Source organism: Erithacus rubecula (assembly GCF_903797595.1).
Source record: "Erithacus rubecula genome assembly, chromosome: 10".
Lineage (NCBI taxonomy): Eukaryota > Metazoa > Chordata > Aves > Passeriformes > Muscicapidae > Erithacus > Erithacus rubecula.
Window position 1 is genome coordinate 27,378,091 of NC_136662.1, and position 13,169 is coordinate 27,391,259.

Consider the following 13,169-nt stretch of genomic DNA (forward strand, 5'->3'; position numbering starts at 1 on the left):
AAGTATTATATCTCCACCATGAGCTTTTTGGGGAAAGATTTGGAATTTTTTCCCTTTGTTACAACCTCATCCTTTCATAGAAATAGTTTATAAGACATTAGTGCCTTAAAACTGGAATTGCCCAAGGCTTGAGGAATTCCAGTTCAGCCTTAAATATAAATTCCTTTCTTGAACACATTACAATCATTTTTCACATGTGAGTTCCACGCTCAGTCTCCTGAGGGCACAAGTTCTCTTTGCTCAGCAAGGACACCACTGGTGTTCCCTCCAGGAGTATTTTTGAGCCTGTTGCCAATCTGTCTGTGGTTTCTTTGCTTGGGACTGTCTGTGCAGGCTGGGCTCTTACACCTGGCAGCCCCTGTGGCAGGCTCTGCCTTCACTTGTCTCCCCTCCAGCTGAAGCAGAACCACTGGTGTAACCTTATCCAAGCCTCTGGGGCTGTTGACTTCAGCAGCCCGGGTTAAATATGTGTTGTGGCAGGACAGGGACCTAAGTCAGCCACAAGGGAGGGACATGGGCAGCAGCACTTTGCTGTTACCTTTTATAATTTACAATGTCAGGCCCGGATTCACCCCTTAATCCACTTAGGCAGCGGTTTGAGGATTTCTGTACTCTCACTTACAGAGCTGTGAGGTGTGGCAGGCTGAAATTAATGTGCCAGCCACAGCTAACACAGCCCCAAACCTGGCTGGGAGTGCTTTTAACAGCGTGAATAACAAAAAGAGAAAAAGAGGAGAAAATAATCCCAACAAAACAACGCTGCCAATGCACAGTGTGACCGATTTCCAACTGCGGGGAAAGGCATGTGCCGAGCGCTCCCTGGGATATTCTCCACCCTTGGACAGAACGAACCGAGCCAAGCAATTTCTAGGTCTCAAATCCCGCCTGCCCCTGACGTTCTCATCTTCCAGCTTCCCCCCGGGCCGCTGCTGAAGGCGAGCACGTGCTCGGGGAAGGCGCTGCGCCCCCGGGCAAGATCTGCGGAGCAGCAGGTAGGGGCTGCCTGGGGGAACGCCGCCGGCGAGGGGCGAGGGGCTGCTGGGGCACGGAGCAATGCCATGGACTGCTGGGAGGGGCGGCAGGGCACGGGGACAGGCACCCAGGTGGCTCAGAAAGGGGTGGGGAGGGAGGTGGCAGCACCTGGGCTGTCCTGGGGGCCGTGCCCCAAGGTCCCTCTTCCCTCTGTGCGTCCTGGGGAGCTGAATGGGGAGGGAGGTGGGGTGTTTTTGTTTTTTTTTCACTCTGCATGTTTGCACTTATTAATCTGCTTTCCCAAACCGCCCTTCAGCGCGGCTCAGGTGATCTGCTCTGGAAAGCTGAAAGCCCTCTGGCCACCAGCCCGCGGCCACCCTTGACCCTGGCAGCATCTTCAAAGGGAGCATGGGCCTGCTGCGCAGCGTGCAATGTTTGCTCACAGCCAGGGCCAGCAGCTACTGCCTGCCTGCCTCGGGGGGTTTCGTCAGCCTCCTGCAGCGCTCCGGGGGAGACCGCTCGGCCACTGCTGCTTGCACAAGGTCAGTCCCCCCGGGGCACTCATCCCCACCCCAAGGCCACCTCCCCGTCCTCGCTGGCTGGGCTCGCCCAGCTGTTAGGGGGATGTTCCCAGCCCTCCCGTTGCTAGTTGTGGGTGAAACGCTGCATCTCCAGGTCTAGGAGCACCTTGAGCCCACCAGGAGTTGCTGTCATGGCACAGAGCAGCTGTGCCCAGGGCTGGGCAGAGATGGAGGTGATGCAACATCAGGACAGCCAGCGCGTGGCTGATGTCACTTGGGTGCAGTTCAGTTGCTTGTGCAGGACCTCCCAGCCCAAAGCACCTCCCTGGAAGCATCTGAAAGTTTAGGAATGTCTTGGCTATTGAGAGATGCTGAAGATGTTCCTGCTCATTGCAGGGGCTTGGACTTGATGACCTTCAGGTCCCTTCCAAACCAAACCAAAGCATTCTGTGATTCCATGATGTTATGCCCATCCCTCTTCCCTCCCAGCTGTGCCACTGCTGGAGGCTGGGGCATTTTGGGTGTGTCCAGCCTCCTCTTGGGACCTAACCATCACAACAAAGTGAGCAATTTCTCCTCCCTGTGTGACATCTCAGTTGGAAAAAGAAAAACCCAAAACCAACATTCCTTCCTACTTCAGAATTTTTCTTTAGTGCTGGTGAAAAAAACAGTGGGTGCCTGGGCTTAGCAGTCTGCAATTTGTTGGGCTCGAGATCCCAGGATCTGTGGTGAGGGGCCACCCTTGGAGATGGCTCCCAGTATGGCAGGAGCAAAGCCATCAGCCACCTGCCCCAGGGCCTGAGCCACAGGGAAATTTCATACCCTGTCTATTTAACCCCTAAGCTGCCACCCTCCTCTTCCCACTCACCCCCCTACCCCCACAATGCTGTGACATTTCTGTATTTTAAGGCATTCCCAAATGGAGGACAAGGATGGAGGGGTACACATGGACAAAGGATGGCGCACAGCAGCCCCAGCAAGGCACAGTGGAGAGGGAAGCCTTGATGCTTTACTGGCTGCTGGCTGGAGCTGGAAAAGGGCAGGCATGTCTCATGCTACCTGAGAGAAACTCATCCTGGTGCCCAAACCTTCCCTGGAGAGCACAGGGACCTGGCTGTGCCCTGTCCCTGAGGGTTTGCCCAGCTGCCTTGAGGCAGTAGGCTGCAAAGTCCAGCCTGCCCAACCCTCATAACTCAGCAGCCACTTCCCAGCCTTGGCACTTCTCTCAGGATATCAAACTGTGCCGGCGGGAAATGCCGGGCTCGGCCAATAAAGGTGTTCCCACGGATTAATAGGAGGAAGAAGGAAAAACCTGTGCCAGTTGGGACTCGCCCCTGGAAGGGGACATTGTCTGACCCTCTGGCTGGGCGTGTGGCCCTGTGATTTCAATCCACCCGTGGGTCGTGTCACCTGTTGGCAGCGAGCCCTCCCTAGCTCCCCGAGGATGGTTTTGTTGGAGACACCGAGGGTCACTGGGGCACGCAGCTGGGCCAGCACACAGCCGGAGCAGGCTTCCCCCCACCAAAAAAAAAAAAAAAAAAAAAAAAAAAAAAAAAAAAAAAAAAAAAAAAAAAAGCCATGTTGGAAGAGGAGGAGGGGAAGGAAGGCAGGAGTAAACAAGCTGGGTGAGCCCAGAGAGGAGGCGAACCCGAGATCGCTTCCCGGGAGAGGGCGCTGGGTCCGCGGCTGCGGCTTCTCCGCTGGCTCGTAAACAACTTGTGCAGGGCGAGCACAGGGGCTTGGGCATGAGCCAGCCACCAAACCCTCCCGCGGCTGGCAGCTCCATCCTCCCACCCCCGCCATCACAGCCTTGCCCACCCTGGGGGTCCCTCCCAGGCCGGGCTTTGCTGCCCGGAGTGGATTTTTGGGATGGAGAGATGATGTTTACATTGCCAAGCTGCCTTTGCTCCCCGCTTGCCTTCAGGGTTGGAGCTGCCCAGTCCCGAGGCTTGCACGGCACAGGGGTCACCCCATTACTCAGGGCTTCCACTTGTAAACATCTGGGCTTGTTCGTAGCCAAAGGTGGACGAAGTTACTGGGAAATTAGCAGGTAGCAGCCGTAATTCCAAGAATTTGGAGCTATCAGTGTTCCGATTACAGAAACACTCAACAAACCCAGGGAAGAGGGCTGGACACTGCTTTACGTTGCCTATGGCTTGACAGCTCCCCTTTATGGGAGCTATTTTGGGCACCAGCTCCCGCTCTGCTTCCTTTTGCTCCAGCTGAGCTGTTAGATTTGGGTGACCACAGCTGAACTTGGGCTGAACGTGAGTTCCTGAGCTCATTTCCGTGGGTAAACCACGTTTCTTTGTGTGTAGGAGCCATTTCTCTGTGCATAGGGTGCAGGAGCTGGGGTGCTGGCAGGAGGCACTTTCCGAGGCTGTTGTAATGTTCCGTGGCTCTGCCTTGCCCAAGCAATTCCAGGAGGAGAGAAGCACCTGAATTTCACCTTGTTCTGGACAGCCTCGGGGGATTGCCACACACCGATGGCTGCTCCCAGGTGGCAGTGAGGATTGAGCCAAGCTGTCCCCGCAGGGAGGGTGGGGATCTGGCTCTTTGAGATGGGCGATAAATCAAAGCGTGGTTTTGGCCAGCGCTCCCACCTCCTCCCGCCTGAGGATCCGGCTCTCCCTGGCCATTTTCCCTCTGGATTCTGGCTGTACAGTGGCCGTGTCAGCGGCGGGGTGGCTGCGATGGCCAGGAGGCTGCAGCTCCCCGAGGCATGGCAGTTTCGGTGCCATCTCCCCGAGGCTGGCACGGGGCAGAGCGGGATCCTGCGGCTCCGTGGCAGGCGTGTGGCTGGCGTGTGCTCGCCCTGGGACCTGCGTGTGCCCTCGGCGTGTCACACACACACACACACACACACACACACACGGGCGGCAGCTCCGTCCGCTCCTGCTGGCGTGGCCCTCCTGCCCCTTGGATCCGGGTTGGGAGTCGCACGGAGTTGCAGGAGATGGGACAAGCGACCCGCTGGGGTGGAAAAATACTGGGCACTGCCTGCGGTTTGCGGGGTGCTGAGTGGATGCTCCCGTGGTGGGGCTGGGGGATTCTTCCTCCCTCGAGTGACAGACAGTGAGCGATCCTGCGCCTGGCAGCGGGGCTCTGCAAATCCAGGTGCTGCAGGCTCTGAGCTGCTCCAAGTAGGAGGAGTGGGGCACCGAGGCTCTTGTCCCCCTCCCAAGAGAGCCCGGGGCTCGGTGGAGCTCCCTCCTCCCTGTCTCCCCCCGTTCTCCCGGGCCGGCCGCTTTCCATCCCTGCGAGCCGTGCCAAGGCAGCCGCTAATGTAAACGCTGCGGGAAAGCTCTGGATCTGCTCCCGCCTGCTGCCCAGCGACCAGGGCTTGTTTTTCCGGTTGGGAGCGTTGTTAAAAGACCCAAAACCCACCCAAATCCTCCGCTTTCTGCCCCCTCTTCCCTCAGTTTTCCGCACCCACCCACTCCCTCCAACCCAGCGCGGGGCAAGCGCGGCGCTCCCCCCTTTGCCGGGGGCAGTCGAGAGCGGACGGCGGAGGAGGAGAAGAAGGAGGAGGAGGGAGGCGGGGTGGTGGCCCCGTCCCCCCTCCCGGGTCCCCCCCGTCCCGCCCCGCTGCCCAATCCGTGCGGCGGGGCCGGCGCTGCTCCGCCATAAAGGGGCGGCGGGCGCGGCCCCGGGAGCCGAGCGTGGGAGCCCCGCTCGCCCGCAGCGCCGCCGAGCCCAGGTACCGGCCCGGGGGGACACGGGGACAGGGGGGTGCCGCTGGCCGCCACCCGCCGCAGCCCCCGGGGACGGCACGGCAGGGGAGGCAGCTCCCCCCAGCCCTTCCAAGGGAGAATTCCTCCTTTGGGGGAAGGGGAGGATGAGCGGGGGAGGAAGTGGCAGCTTGAGTTTTCTGTTGAAAACATGTCCTTCGCAGTTTTTGTGGTTGGTTTGGTTTTTTTTTACCCCCATGAAGCTCTTCAGCTGCTGCCTGCAGCGCGGGGACTCCTGACTGCCGGGAGATGCTCGCGTTGGGGGATGCTTATGGCAGGGCAGCGGGGTGGGCTGGGGACGGCTCATCCCGAGCCCTCCCCGCAGGCGAACAGCGTGTTGGAGCGACTTAGTCAGCCCGCATTTCCAGACTGTTGGCATTGCCAAGATCCCTGGAAAACACGCGTGGAGCCCGTGCTGTGGGTCGGGCAGGAGTGGGCTGGCTGGTGCTGGGAGCCCGGCTCGCAGGGCTCTGGGGATGCTGCAGCTCCCCCCCACTGGTTCTAGAGCCACTCCGGTCCATGCCGGCTCCCCTTCGCTGCCTGGGGTGCTCAGGGCTCGGTGTGCTGCCTGTTGCTTTTCCTGCTGCCCTGCCACCAGGCTTGGGTAACCTCAGCCGGGCTGAGAAGGCAGCTGGGACAGAAAAGCCCTCCTCGGTGATGCAGATTTATTAAGAAAGCCCCAGCTAAGCTCTCCTTGCATTAGCCTTGCTCTGGAGCAGAGTGTGGAGGTGAAAAGTTCACGTGGGGCTAAGGAGCCCTTTGGAAGTCTGTTGCTGGTTTATTAGCAGGACTTTGGGTATTAATGGGACTCTTTTGAAGGGTTTCCTGGAGCAGGGCTTTCCTGGCTGCCGGCATCTGCCTGAGCTGCTGTGTGTTCTCCCTGAGGAATGACAGGGAACCGCTGGAGATGGCAGCCAGCCCTGTGGCCGAGCTGTCTCGTGCTCCTCCCTGGCCTTTGGGTGGGTGTGGGGGATGGCTGAAAAATGTGGGAACACAGGAAAAGGCTCACAGCTGGGGCTGTTTGTGCTTCCCCCCTGCAGGAACCCCCTCGTCAGGACTGCAGCCATGGCCACCTCAGCGAGCTCCCACCTGAGCAAAGCCATCAAGCACATGTACATGAAGCTGCCGCAGGGGGAGAAGGTGCAGGCCATGTACATCTGGATCGACGGCACGGGGGAGCACCTCCGCTGCAAAACCCGCACGCTGGACCACGAGCCCAAGAGCCTGGAAGGTGAGAGGGCAGGTGCAGCACTGCAGGCCCCTCACTGGGTGGAGGAAGGATGCCATTGCTCTCTTCCCGTGGCACAAGGATGGTTTATAGGGAAGACATTCCTCCTCACGCCTTTCCAGTTACCTCTTTCCCCAGACACTGCAGGGGAACGTTCCCAGCTCTCCAGATGTGGAGTTTCAGGGAGATGCCTGGGGCTGGGAGCCCGTCCTTGGTGCTGTCCCTGCCGTGGAGGGGCTGTTGGCAGGGGCTGGGGGCTGTTGGCAGGGGCTCGGCTGCCCATTGACTCTCAAGTACTCGTTTTGGCCGGAAGTAGTTTGGCAGAAGAAAGTGCAGGGGAAAGAATGGAGCTATCCGGTGTAATTAAGAGCTTGTGTCCCTCAGAACAAACAGTCCCAGCTTACACAATAATAGCATTAGGATTTTCCCCAGGTTGCCATGGAGCTGGCTGGAGACAGTTATGAAATGAAAATACTGTGTGTGACTGAGCAGAATTATCTTTTTCTTTCCCTTTTTTTTTTTTTTTTCTTTTTTTCTTTTGCCCTCTCTCCTTTCCTCTTTTCCCTCTGAGGGAGTGGTTGGCACAGCTCCTTTGAAATCTTTGTGCTTCCCATCCTCCCTCTTTCCTCCTGGGATATGGAGGAGATACCATTGCCTGGGTGGAGTTCTGGGCTTTGACCTGGAGGGCAGTGCTCAGGATGGAGAAGTGGGCGAGGGGCCACACTCCCATGTGAAATTCCACCTCTCTGTGATTTGCCTTCCCACCTTCCTCAGGCCTTGTAGCATGATGGAGGGCATTCCATGGCTCTCCTCATTCCCAGAGCTGGAAGATGACTCGTGGTCTGCCCTCTCCCAGCCGAGGGTGGGTGCTTTGCTCTTCCCTGTGGTTGTTGTGACATGGGAAATGTCCTCAGTGCTACTCTGTTCACTCAGGCTTGGCCAGCAGCCCAGCAACTTGTTATTTCCCAGGGTGGCCGGGGAGTTGCACTCCTGTGGTTTTTTTGCTTGTTTTGGGTGTTTGTTTTTTTTGTGCTTCCCCCACTTGGAACAAAATCAGCTGAGCTGGGATGAAACCTATTCTCTATGAGCATCTTCGCCTCTGTCTTACTGGAGGGTGGCAGGGAGCCCATCCTGGGCATGAGGGACCCTGGGTCACTGTGGCTGGTTCCTGTCTTTGCTCCAGATCTCCCTGAGTGGAATTTTGATGGCTCCAGCACCTACCAGTCCGAAGGCTCCAACAGTGACATGTACCTGCGACCTGCTGCCATGTTCCGGGACCCTTTCCGCAAGGACCCCAACAAACTCGTTCTCTGTGAGGTCTTCAAATACAACCGCCAGTCTGCAGGTGAATGAAAGGACCTTCCCCCTTCTCCTGGTGGAGGTGGTGTTCCTGGGAAAGGGAATGGGAGACCTGCCCAAGTGCTGTCTGTGCCCTTAGCACAACACAGAAATAACCCCTGCCTTGAAAGCAGAGGGCAAACAAAGTGCTGGTGCTGGGCTTGGGATTCTTCAATGCTGCTGGGACTCAGTGTGTAAAATGAGTGGAAATGGGGAGTGGAGGTGAAGGTGCTCATGAACCTCGTGTTGCTTTTCCATTCCAGAGTCAAATCTCCGGCACACCTGCAGGAGGATTATGGACATGGTGTCCAACCAGCACCCCTGGTTTGGGATGGAGCAGGAGTACACCCTCCTGGGGACAGATGGACATCCGTTTGGCTGGCCTTCCAATGGCTTCCCTGGACCCCAAGGTAATCTTCCAGGAGCCTGGACTGAGACAGGAGTGTTGGAACTGAAATCTGTCAGGCGAGCTGAGGGATCCAAGGTGTTCCTAGAACCGAAGGTGGATGGCAGAAAGCAGGATATTGGCAAAAACTAACCATGAGATTGAATTTGCTACAGAAAGGCTGAGGTGGGGGTTGGCCACATCCAAATTTGCTGCTTGGTTTGTTGGTCTGCAGGAGACTTGAACTCAGGGGGAGCTTGCTCTCAGTCAGTGTTCTACCCTGCTAGTTCTTCCATGAAAAACAGATCCTGGGGCTTTTGAAGAGTTCTCTGTGCGTGCTGGGTCTTCACTGAAGGTCAGAGCTTTCCCTGTGGAAGCTGATGTTCCCCTGTGCTGTTGCAGGTCCGTATTACTGCGGTGTGGGGGCTGACAAAGCCTATGGCAGGGACATTGTGGAGGCCCACTACCGAGCGTGCCTTTATGCCGGCGTGAAAATCGGAGGAACCAACGCAGAGGTGATGCCAGCCCAGGTAAATGATTCTAGAGGCGCCTCATGGAGCGAGAGAGCAGCGTGGAAAAACCCCAGGCTGTGGGAGCTGTGTTGGCTCTGAGCTGGGTGGCTGTGCCCAGCATCAGGGGGTGGGAGGTGCCTGTCTCCACCCCACTGAGCCCCTGACACCTCCTCCTTGCAGTGGGAGTTCCAGGTGGGACCGTGCGAAGGGATTGAGATGGGGGATCACCTCTGGATCGCGCGCTTCATCCTGCACCGGGTGTGCGAGGACTTCGGGGTCGTGGTGTCCTTCGATCCCAAACCCATCCCTGGGAACTGGAACGGTGCTGGCTGCCACACCAACTTCAGCACCAAGAGCATGAGGGAAGAAGGAGGTCTCAAGTAAGTGTTTGGGTTGTTTACTGGGCAGCAGGATTTTGCAACGCTTTGGATGACATGGGAGTTTGGTGCTTGGCGTGACATCTGAGTCTTCTGGATGGCGTTTCCTTGGTTGTTTTGTTTTTTGTGGTTTCTTTTCTTGATATGTATTTTTTATAACGATACATTCTTGTCTTGGTACTTGGTGGGCAATTCAACCAGCAGTACAGCTCCACCAGTGCTGGTGGAAATATAGGATGCAGCTATCCCTAACAGCCTGTCCAGCTCCTGACCTCTCAGTGCTGGGAACAAACAAACAAACTCAGCACAGGGCTTTTTGAATTATGTTTTTACAGCCATGATGAAAGAGGAAAGGCCATTTGCTTCATCTGGGCAAGGCTGCCATGTTTTTTTAAAGAGGAACATCCTACTAAAAATGCAAGCTGTGAGTTCCTGCACAGGACTGCTGTGCTGAGTGCGGTCAGGGGCCCTGTTTTCTTGCCTTAATCTTCGTGCTGCCCTGAGATAATGGGACAGCCCATGACTCTGTGAGCCTCATGAACAGAAACTCCAGTGCTGAGAGCTCTCCCCTCCAAGAGCAGGTGGAAGTGAGAAGTTTAACTCACAGAGAGCACTCCTTAGGGAGCCTGTGGCATTTGGCAATGAGAACGTTTATCCTGGGTCAGCAGCAGGAGTGGAGAGAAACCCTGTGTTGGGATGAGCAGCCAAATGGGTCGTGGGGCACGAGGCATCATCATAATCATGGATTGATCTCGTTGCTTTGACGGGACCCTCCGGAGGGGCTCAGCTCATCCCGTCCCTCACTGTGCCACCCCCTGTCCCCCCCTCCCCCTGCAGGCACATCGAGGAGGCCATCGAGAAGCTGAGCAAGCGCCACCAGTACCACATCCGCGCCTACGACCCCAAGGGGGGGCTGGACAATGCCCGGCGCCTGACCGGCTTCCACGAGACGTCCAACATCAACGAGTTCTCGGCCGGCGTGGCCAACCGCGGCGCCAGCATCCGCATCCCGCGCAACGTGGGCCACGAGAAGAAGGGCTACTTCGAGGACCGCCGGCCCTCGGCCAACTGCGACCCCTACGCCGTGACGGAGGCGCTGGTGCGCACGTGTCTGCTCAACGAAACCGGCGACGAGCCCTTCGAGTACAAGAACTGAGCCGGAGCGCGCCCCGCACACACCGCCTCCCCCCGGCTCCCCTTCTAGATGTAATCCCCAGGGTACAAGATAACATGTTTCGTGTCTCAGTAACTCTTGTTGTCTTGAGGTGGGGAGGAGGGCAGGTTTAGTTTTTACCCGTGTCTGTTTGTCGTTGACTCTTCAGAAGACAGGAGGAGGACGGGGTGTTAGAGAACTTTTAACCACTGTTTTATTTTTTTGTCTAATTCATGTGTACATCTGACGGGATCCAGTGGCTTCCAGGGACAGACTGCACAAGCAGAAAGCCTGTAGGAGAGGAGAAGGCTCAAAACAGAGCCAGATTTTGGGGGGCCAGCCCTGCTGCTGGCTCTCTGTAGACTGATACCCCTCTAAGGTTGGTGCCTCTCTGTGGAGAAGGGAAGATGGCAGCTGTGCGTGTATGGGGACATGACAGGGACATCGTCGCCCTCCGGCCACTCTGAGGTTTCTGGGAATATTCTGGCATTGAGCTCAGCATAGGAGCATTGAGGAGAACTCTTGGTTCTGTCACTGGAAGTCAACCGATCTCTGGCTCATAACACAGAGTGAAGTAGTATTTTTCTATTTAAATATAAAAACAGAAAAAAAAATTATATATGAAAGTGTTTTTTCTTGAAGAGATGATGTTCCAACGCCTCATCCGGCCGGAGCGGGCAGAGCTCTTGCTGTCGGAGGCCTCCAGGTGGGACTGAGGGTGAGCTTGGAGGGAGACTTGGATGAGATTTGTTCCAGCATGGAGTGGAGCTTGCAGGAAGGGGTTCCCAGAGTGGGAAGCCTGCAGGAGCATTTGTCACTGTAACTCGGGTGGCCGTGACACGCTCGGGGTGGGAGGAAGGTGTCCTGAACCAAGAGTTGACTGGTCAACAGCGTTCCGGACAGAGCTGTGGCTGTGTCACCTGTGCAGCAGGGCTAGCATGTCACTAAAGCAGGGCTTTTGATAAAGGTTTAAAAAAAAAAAAAAACACAGAAGAAAAGAAAAAAAAAAAAAAAGAAGAGAAGTTTTAGATTTTTTTTTTTTCATGATGTTCTTAGTTTCTCCAACTGAATGGTTTTACAGAGACCGTTGATGCCACTGTTGTGTCCTGGCTCTCTCGGCTGCCTGCCATCCAGCCAGGATGGGGGCTAGCAGAAGGAAGGGAGAGGCCACCTGTCCCTCCCAGCCAGCCCTGGCACTCCCAGCTCCTGCTGGGGGGTTCAAACGTTCCGGGATTTTACACTTGGGTATCTTAGATGGTGCCAGTTCTATTCCGTTGCATTTGGACTTCTTCTGAATAGGTTTTCTGTTTTTGTTTTTTTTTCTTTTTGTAATAAAAAAAGAAAAGAAGAACAAAACCTTCAATCTGACCTCTGCAGCCTCTTTTTGTATGTGTGTTGCCTTCACCCTTCCTTCATTTGAAAGAATTTTGACTCTGACAGGCTTTTAATTTGTGGGGGGAGTTTTTTGGGGGGCAGGTGTCTTTCAATCCATGTGCGCTCTCCAGAAAATGGGAATTTGTAGCAGTGGTTGGTTCTGTGGTGAGGGATAGTTCAGCTCCAGCTTGACTGGGATTCTTTTAGGATGGGAAAGGGCCTGGGCTTGTGAGTGTCCATAGAGAGGATTATGGGGTCGGTACAAATGTTTGTGCATTTCCCAACCTCCTCCTCACAAGTTCTACAGGATTTAGAAATCCTACAGAAAACAAAACTCCAGCAAACTTAATTTAGAAGGGAGCTTTGCAGAAGAAGAACCTTTCCCACTCTCCCTAAGAAAGGAAATGAGAGAGAAATGAGAAAATGCTGCTTGTCCACGTTTGGCATAAGCCCAGTCATTCAGGAAAATAACCAAGGCAGTAGGAATGTGTCACTTTATTCCTGGGATCCTTTATTTAGTTTGTGGTGCCACTCCCCAGCTCCCTGGGAGGTGCTTCCTTCAGGAGAGGACACTTTCACCTTTAAATCTGGATTAACTACACCTGAGCCTCCCGCTGGCTGATGAGGCCATTCCTGCTATCAGGGCTTTTGTGGACCAACTGTTTTCCTGCATCTCCCTTCTGGGCAGCATTGAAGGCAGCACCTTCCTCAGCTCAGTCCCAAAATTACCCTGTTCCTGTGCCCTGGTGGGGTGTGACTGGAACAGAGGCAAAGGGAACACCTTTCCTCCCACCCTGACACAGCCACAAGGACTTGGGGGCTGGGGTGCTGCAGCCAAAACAAATCCAGGATGCTCTGGGGTAACTCAGGAGACCAGAAGTTTTGAACTTTTGTTCTGATTTGGGCTCAGGGGCAGGGCAGCTGCTGTTTCTTGTGCCTTCCAAGAAAAGCTAGAGAGGAAAGAATCAGGTTACACCTAAAGTAAGGGAACTTTTCTAAAGGCATTGGCACAGGAGGGTAAAGACACGGTTTGGTTTTCTGCTTGTTTTTCTTAAAGATCCTGTACTTCCAAACACTGTGAATAATTGAAGCTCAACCTCTCTCCAGAGACCATTTCCACCTGGGGAATAAAAAATTGGGAAAAGGGGACATGGCTCAGTTTGGCCACTAAGCATCACCAAGGGAGGAGGAGTTGATGGGCAGCAGGGTTTGTGTTTTGCCATAGAATCATGGAATGGTTTGGAAGGGACCCTAAATACCATTTCATCCCAACTCTCCTGCCATGGGCAGGGACACCTTCCTTGGGTTGCTTTGGGATAAACAGCATCTCACCTGTGCCATTGGGGTGTCCCTCAGGCTGATAAGGAGAGCAGGCATCAGTCCTTTGCTCCTCCAGCTGCCCTGAACATAAATTTAGGTCAGGAGCTTGATGCTTAATGGTTCCTCTTGTTCTCAGCTGAGAAAGCATTTATCCACTCACTGCACAATTACCCGGCTGAAAACAAGGTCAGAACAACATTGTGCTGGGAAATGGCTTTTCAGATCATTATTAAAAGTATAAAGGGGAAAAAAAAGATT

The 13,169-nt window shown here is 55.2% G+C and overlaps 1 protein-coding gene across 2 annotated transcripts in view; it reads left to right on the forward strand.

Annotated features, from left to right (window-relative positions):
- The window catches only part of GLUL (glutamate-ammonia ligase), a 16,277-nt gene extending 4,697 nt beyond the window's left edge, over positions 1 to 11,580 (forward strand). The window contains exons 3-10 of one of the 2 annotated variants that reach the window (XM_079313400.1): positions 912 to 992; positions 1,289 to 1,514; positions 6,265 to 6,455; positions 7,636 to 7,797; positions 8,054 to 8,200; positions 8,578 to 8,705; positions 8,868 to 9,067; positions 9,902 to 11,580. In XM_079313400.1, the coding sequence (XP_079169526.1) occupies positions 1,381 to 1,514; positions 6,265 to 6,455; positions 7,636 to 7,797; positions 8,054 to 8,200; positions 8,578 to 8,705; positions 8,868 to 9,067; positions 9,902 to 10,220 (1,281 nt within the window). In that variant the 5' untranslated portion in view covers positions 912 to 992; positions 1,289 to 1,380 and the 3' untranslated portion in view covers positions 10,221 to 11,580. Of the gene's footprint in view, positions 1 to 911; positions 993 to 1,288; positions 1,515 to 5,062; positions 5,194 to 6,264; positions 6,456 to 7,635; positions 7,798 to 8,053; positions 8,201 to 8,577; positions 8,706 to 8,867; positions 9,068 to 9,901 lie in introns of those variants that run through there. The other variant, XM_079313401.1, reaches the window with a different exon arrangement.
- The last annotated feature ends 1,589 nt before the right edge of the window (positions 11,581 to 13,169 follow it).